At 42.3% G+C, this 7,779-nt stretch overlaps 1 protein-coding gene across 1 annotated transcript in view; it reads left to right on the top strand.

Annotated features, from left to right (window-relative positions):
- Positions 1-5,469, top strand: part of LOC104496465 (beta-secretase 2-like) — a gene marked incomplete at its 5' end in the record, with an annotated part of 11,695 nt that extends 6,226 nt beyond the window's left edge. The window contains one exon of the mRNA XM_010139589.1: positions 4,952-5,469. Coding sequence (XP_010137891.1) covers positions 4,952-5,205 — 254 coding nt within the window. The remainder of the gene's footprint in view (positions 1-4,951) is intronic.
- Positions 5,470-7,779: the final 2,310 nt, after the last annotated feature.

Below are 7,779 nucleotides of genomic sequence, written 5' to 3'. Positions count from 1 at the left end.
TTCCGGAGTTTGAGCCCCAGGGCATTTGAAAACTTTTTTTTTTTTTTTTTTTTTTTATCTCTCCATTGTTAATAAGCTCAAAATTGTCATCTTTGAGCTTGGAAGAAAATCTGGATATTGATGTGGGTTGTGTAATGAAGGCCTCTATGAGGTACTATGCAGTGATGAAAGACGTGTTTTGAAGAGAGTGTACCCAGATAAATACTGCAGACCAGGTTTTCCTACCTTTCATTCTTCCTTGTGCTTCCTGACTGCAATTCCAGCAAGCGCAGAGCTGTCTCCTGTCCCTGCCATGCTGCAGCCATCAACGGGGAGAGAGGAGGGGGCGTCTTGACAGAATGTATTGACCGAGGCTTGGTCAGCCGGGAGTGTGAGCCAGCTGCTGCTCATAAGAACTGATCTGACAGCGTGTCTTTGTTGAGAAAAAGAGTCAGGGAACCATAAGAACACCTTAATGTTAATATTGCTACATAAAAGCATAGAGTTTGGCCACTTCATGTAGTTCTGCCAGCACTGTCTAGAGAGGAACTGAACTTGCTGAAGAGAAGTGAAATCTGATTTACGTGAGCTTGGACACCTGATGATACCCAGCTGGTGCTAGAAGGCATTTCCTCCTTATTTCTTTGTCCATGTTTCATGCATATGTCTAACCTAGCATCACGGGAACTTCGCTTCTTGAGAAATCAGATGATGCAAGCCCTGACTGAGACAAGATACACTGATTTGTCAGCCTCCCCTCACACAGGACAGATGACATTTTGCTGGATGTGCCAGTTATTCTGAATTCACTTCTTCACAGCTTGTGGTTTCCGTATTTAAGACTGCTTTCATCAGACAACCACAACTGTGAGTGGTTAGCAGTCAGGCAGTGTAAGAGATTGAGCTGCCTAACTGGCTGCCTGTGGAGGCCAGTCATGCCCTCCATAGCAACTGTATTACTGTAATTTATTTGGAGCTTTTTAGTCTGCTCGTGGGCATGAATGACATTGAATTACTGGTGGCATCAATCTTCAGAAACAGAAATATGAAAGACCATTTGCTGTGGCTTTGCAATGACCTCTGCTTTCTTGTTTACAGTACAGTGTTAACACTAGATGTAAGCCCGTGTGTTCATAAGATGTTAATCGGGTGTGTGCTGAACCCAGAACTGAGGGGAACATGACTGAAAGCCTTAACTTCATTGAACTCCCACGTTTTTATTGAGACTTGGCTAGAGATGAGAACTGACTTATCCCACAGGATTCCTTGCACCATTTTGATTCTCCAGGATGTACCGAGAGTGAAGAGAGTTAGACAGGTGGCTGTAGGAAGCTATTCCGTTGTAGCAGGAAACGGAGTTTGCTTTTTCCTCAGTACATTAAACCCTGTAAGACTTATTCTGCTTGTTACTAATTTCAAATTGTTTCAAGTTGCCTGTTGATAATTTCAGGGATAACCTACTGTTTGCGGGATGACTTGGAAGGGGTTTGGTACCTAATGGTACCTTGGCATCAAGCAGAATTATACCCCTAGTATGTTTGTAGTAAGTGAGAAGATCACAGGGCAAGATTTGGGTGTTTTTTAGGAAAGAAATGTAACAAGCACTTCAAGGATAAATGACTTCTACAGCAAACTGTGATGAGAGAGAACGCAGCCAAATTTGTGGGCACTACTCTTGGAAGAGTGGTTAGCATGATGAATAGCAGGGCTTGTCCAGAAGGACCTTGGTAACCTGGAGGACTCGGCAGCAGAAATTTCAAGAGTCTCGGTGAGCAGAAGTGCAAAGTTCTGCACTTCAAGCAGAAACACCACCATGCACAGGTACAGTCTTGGAAGGGACTGGCTGAATAGCAGCCTGATGGAAAAAGAACTGGGGATTATGGTGAGCCCCAAGTTGAATGCAAGCCAAGGGTAAGCGGAAGTGAGACTACATAACAAAGGGCAACATCCACCAGTTACATTTAGGAAGGCTCGAGTTGGACAGAGGGTTTCTTCTTCACCTGGACAGTGCGCAGGAGGGTACAGCTATGAAACAGGCTGCCCAGAGAGATTGTGGGGTCCCCATCCTCAGAGTTTCACAAGATCTACCTGGATAAAGCTGCAGCTGACCCAGTCTATTGATGGTGACAGTCCTGCTCTGAGTAGGAGGCTGGACCAAGTGACTTCCAGGGACCCCTTCCAAGCAGCACTTTGCAATTTTATGATAAATCTGATCTAACTTCAGGTTTGCTACCTTTCCAAACCACCCAAGATGGTGAGTGGAAGTGAATGTATTTTTGTTCTATACAAATGTTATAAAATAATATTTTTCCAGAAGTGCTATTTTTTGTTCTGTAATCATCAATAATGAAAAAATCCCATTTATTCAAGGTCAAGAATTTATTGTAGGTAGCTACCAGCAGATGATCTAGTAAAAATATGCCAAAATACCCTAATTCAGATAATGTATGAGATGCTAAGTGTGTGTGACTGTTAGTTTATGTTAAGGACTTGTTTGAACAATTTAGGCAAATTTCCCCTCTTCTGATTTCCTCTTATTTTCTCTGGGGGTGGAATAGGGTGAGGGAAAACTTTTCTTTCTGAAGGGAAGACAGCAGAGGCTGTGCTTCTATCAAGCATTCTCAAAATGTAATTTAAAATGTCAGCCACTATGGCAACAGTTTTGTATTGCCTTTTCTAATAGGTGTAATTATTGTACTCAAGCCAAATAATGAGTAATTAGGGACTGTTTACTTTCAAAGCTATCTCCAAGATGGGAAATTGTGCTGCTTTTTTATTTCTCCCCCACTTCTTCAAAATACTAAATTCCTAAGCAATAATCCTAGGCCTTGCATTTCACATTAGTATGAAGTGTGGGTTAGTTTGGTTTGGCTGCAGCCAGATGAAACGGTGTGAGGGGGTGGGATGCCCAGAAGAAATAATTGCGTGGTACACAAAATTCAGTACTGGGACTCTGAAAAACAACAACAACAACAAAAAAAAATCCTGTAGAGGTCTGTCCGCTACTGTGCCTTACCAGATCTGTGGAACAGCAGTGTCTTGTCAAAGATACGCTGACAATATAGGGTGCACAGGACAGTTTATTACCACCTGATGAGCTGAGAGAGTACGTGTTTGGTATTCACCAGCATTAGGGTGCTTGTGGGTGCAGCTTCAGGTTTCCCCCAGTGCGCTCTAACAGCGTATTGCTGCTAAAGGAGTCTTCCTGCACTTGCAGCTGAAGGAGGGGTTGGTTCCGTTGAGTAATCCTACAGAAGATTTCTCGTTTGGGCATTTTGTCTGTTACGACAGCTCAGCAGTTTTCTATCAGACTTTCCTTGCAGCCTGCCAGTCACTAGCACCAACACAGAAGAGGCAGAGAGGGGCAGGAGTGAGGGCAAGCAGTGCTGTCTCTTTCAGCAGCAGCCCGTGATTAAGTTGAACTGAGTCTAATGAGACTTAAACCTTAAAATGATGTGAGCTGGTTGGGAGGCCAGGGTCTGAATACCAACTAAAATCTCTGCCACTAAACTGCAGATAAAACAGCCTACCTATTCTGCTCTGGTTTCTCCCCGAGGAATCTTAAAGGCCACATCCCTGCCTTTCCAAAACCTGGGCTCCTCCCTTAATTTCCATAGGATATTTTATGCTAATCTCTTTAAACGTGCTTTCAGGAGTCATGTCTAAGAGGTGTTTAAGTAAGAGATGCTGTTTTCAGTAGGCAAGATCAGTTACAATTCGGTAAGAGTGTGTTTGTGTATGAAATGAAGAAGAAATTAAGTAGGAAGGTTAAAACTGGGCCCTTTATGTGAAATGCACCAATGTGTCTTGAGGCATCTGATTAGAGAAGTGAATTACAACTGTTTGGAAGGCTTGTTAAAATGCGCACACAGTACTAACTGCCGGCTCCTAGTTGCCCCAAGCAAGCTAGAAGGTGTCCATCCTTCCCTGGCCACGCACCTGCAGAGAGGAAATGCTCTGAATATTTTGTTGCCCTGGGCAACTCACTTGCTCTGCCTCTACAATGCCGGGAGCCCTGTCCACCACTCAGGGGAGCTTTGCTGCGCTTGCCACAGTTACTGTGACAACCATGGGCAGCATAACCTTTTTGAGCAGATACTGGTTTAGCAAGTAGGGATTTGTGAAGATAATGGAACAGGTCACGCAGCCTGTGATGTTACTGAGATGGATGGGTGTTTGAAAACAGAGCTGGCGAGGCCACCCCTTTGTGCTTCTTGCCTTAGCTTGGTCATCTCCATTTTTTGATCTGCTTGATTAGCTTCTCCCTCTCTGCCCAGAAGCGCTGCTCCTGCATGTCCCAGCTCCATGCCCCTCATATTGACCTTCCTCTCCCCTTTTGCTGTTTTCTGGAGGTGAGGCTCTCTTGCCTCACCTCCCCTTCCTTCTGATTTTTCACCTGAGAGTATCTGTGCTGCTTTCCACCCTGCACCTTGTGTTTCGGATACAGTACTTTGAGGTATCTGTGAAGCTAATGAACCTGCGTGCTGCTCCCTAAGACTCTGGAAAATAGCAAATGCAGAAAAATGTAAGAATTATCCGAGGTGCTCTTCCAGTTGCCAGTGCTAGAAACAACCAAAAACTGCCCAGTCCCTGACCTACTCCAGTGTAGGTGGTGTAGGATTTTAAAGTTTTGTTAAACTGACATTTGTGAAAGCTTAGTCCAGAGAGAAGAGATGATCCAGTGGCTTGGGCTTTAACTTGGGCTGTGGAATACCTGATTTAAATGTCTCTTCTCTCACTGACAGACTGTGTATATGTGGGAGTGTCATGGTCTCCTTATGCTTCAGATTCCCCTTTTATAAACATGGGATATTAGCATGTTTATTGCAAGGAGAAATACAAGAAAACATCAGCGTGCTGAGATGTATGATGATGGGGGGAACAGGGATATATAGGTATTTATGCTAGATCTTTTGTTATTTGCTTTTAAATTACGTCTATAGACTTTGTTTTTCTTTTTGTAATTTCTCAGAAGTTGATGGCTCTCCGGTATCTGAGATTGAAGGCCCTTTCACAACAGCAGATGTTGCAAGCAACTGTGTTTCTAGCGTTACTTTCCATGAACCAGTGCTGTGGATTGCCTCCTATGCTCTCATGAGCCTGTGTGGAATTATCCTCCTTGTACTTATCATCCTGCTGCTTATTCCGCCGCGGTGTCAGCATCGCTACACTGACAATGATGTGGTCAATGACGAATCCTCCTTAGTGCGTCATCGATGGAAATGAGAAACTTGATCCTGAAACCTGGGACTTAAACAGAATGAAGAACAAAGTACTTTTCCAAGGGGAAGAAGCCAATGCCTCAGTCCTTTCTACATTCATTACAAATTGCTGTTGAAATCCCGTCAAATATCATAACTTTTTAAGCTTTATTTTCTAACACTGATTCTGAACCAAAGCACTGTTAACCACCTCTTAAGTGCTATGGAACTGGATTTGCTACTGCAGTACAATGAGCCTTTATGCTCTTAGTAGTACCTTCTTCTAAAAAAAAACCCAAAAAAACAAAAAAACCCCCACCATTGATATTCTTCCACTGTCTGAACAAAGTTGTCCATCCTTCTTTCACAAAAAAAGGAGCTGTCAGTATTTTCTAACTAATCAAGACCTGACTGTAGAAAAAGAAAAAACCCTTAATATTTCTTATTAATTGCATTAAATGACTGCTTTCTGTTTACATCAATTCATTTTGAAACTGTGCTTATGGTGCAGGGTGGGGGAGAAATGTCAGACTTAAGCAGCAGAGAAAAGCAAGTGAGGTCAAGAGGAAATGCTGGTTTGTGGGTATTTTTCCTCAAGGTCACTGCTGTCACTGGAGAGGGTTGCCCTTCCTGAGTGTCATTATAAAACTAGTTTGAGGAGCTGAAAACTGGGAAACGAAGTTGTTCAGCCTTAGTGTAAAACAAGACTACCTCTCTTAATTTACAAGGATGCTACCACTGGTAAGCATGTGGCTTCGAACTGGTCTTGAAGCACAAGATGCTCCACGTAACCAAGTGCAACTCCTCGGATTTTATAAAAATTAATACTTCATGACTTTCCACTTCAGTGCACCAAAAAGCCCTTTCAGTTTTCCCCCTAATGTGTTACTTGGGTTTTTGGAGTTGAGAATGACTGATATTTAGGAAAGGTTGGCCTGCGTATATGTGGACAGATCATAAAGCTAAGGTCAGTGTTCTGCCACGTTTTTTGGTATTTCTAGTAAGAGTGTAACAAAAAGGAAACAACAAAATAAGAACGACAAACGTCTTTATTTTTTTTCCTGAGCTGAGCAACCGAGATGTTCAAGGGAGAAGTATCTGTCTTCATGGACAGGCTGCGAATGAAAGTCTTAGTGCTGGCTTGTTTTTCAACTTGAACAGCAGTTGGAGGTGTTTAGTTTAGCTTCACCGGTGTGTCAGTCAGACGAAAGGTGTGTGTACCGACTGGCTGAAAACAAACGTGTGCTAAGAACAAGAACAATGGTGTGAGAGGGCAGAGAACGATGCATCTGACTATTCCACTGTGCAGGCACAGATCTTAATGCTGCGGTCAGAGCGCGGTGTTTTCTTTGCAGATACAACACTTTTTCTTGTACAGAGTCAGTAAGCGTTGCAGGGCCTCCATCGCTTTTCTGTAACACTGGTGGAGTGAGCTTGACAGGTAAACAATGCAAGGCTGAGGAGTCCAGTGATAACTGTTAATTATCTGTGGAATTTTAAAAAATAAATAAATTCCTTTGCATTTCGATAGCAGAGTAGTTTGCATATCTGTGTGGGAAACAAGGAGGAAAAACAAGGTTAGCTCTGAATCCCCCCCAATCCCTTGCCTAAAAAATTATCTGCCTGCAGTCCTTCCAGAGAGCTTTCTGATTCCCACTGCCTCTGCATCTGGCTCTGCATGGAATAAACAAAGATTGCCTTTTTTTTTTTTCAGGAATGGTGCTTTTACAGAGGTGCACGTGATGATGCGTGTGGAAATACAGCACTGAGTTTTTTGTTTTTAAACTGACTTGTGTATCTCACTCAATAACTGGAAGTGCCTGTGATTTTCTTTCCTTTTTAATTACTGCATTTTAGATCGCTTGGCTGAATAGAGTAAAATGATTGGTGTTGTGATCCAATGTCTGGAAATTATTTCTCTTGGAATTGTGAGTTGGAAATAGGAGGAAATTTTGACTTTACCTCCTTCTTCCGCTGCCTCTGCTGAGTTTTTACGAGGAGGAAAACAATGGCTTGTAAGGAATTTAAGAAACCATAGAGCTTAGCTGTTTTTTTCCTATATGTGTATTCCTTAATGTCTTAGAATTTTTAGTACATGTTATAACAAGAAGTTCCCTCGAGTTTTCTTTAAACTTTGCTCTGAAAAGATAGTGATGTCTCTAATTCTGTAATTTGATTCCAAACCGTTCTCCTGGGTTTGGTTTTACACATCACAAGTAATTTCAAAGTTGCATTCCTTCTTCTACACTGTGGCAGTATCAGTAATGCTTCTGTCACCTGTTTCAAACAGAAACACTGTGTGGATGTTTGTGTTGACGCGGTAGTAAACAGTGAGCCCTTTTTTAACTCAAAGTCCTAACATCTGTAGAAAGGTATTTACTGGGAAAGGTTCCTAGTATGCTTTCTAATGACAAGAGAGATTTCTTCTGAGGTGCTTAATGACGTCTTCTTAGTGCTCTAGATTTCATATAAAAGTCTTTCAGTTTTACGCTTTTGCTTTGAATGTCATTGGTCAAGATATTTTAATATAAACACTTGAATTACCGGAGCAATAAGCAAGTGGCACAAATGAAATCATAATATATTCTTGGGTTTTTAT

This window comes from Buceros rhinoceros, unplaced genomic scaffold, assembly GCF_000710305.1.
Source record: "Buceros rhinoceros silvestris isolate BGI_N320 unplaced genomic scaffold, ASM71030v1 scaffold1137, whole genome shotgun sequence".
NCBI classification, from domain to species: domain Eukaryota; kingdom Metazoa; phylum Chordata; class Aves; order Bucerotiformes; family Bucerotidae; genus Buceros; species Buceros rhinoceros.
Note: the sequence above shows the minus strand (reverse complement) of the source record. Positions and strands in the feature narration are given on the sequence as shown.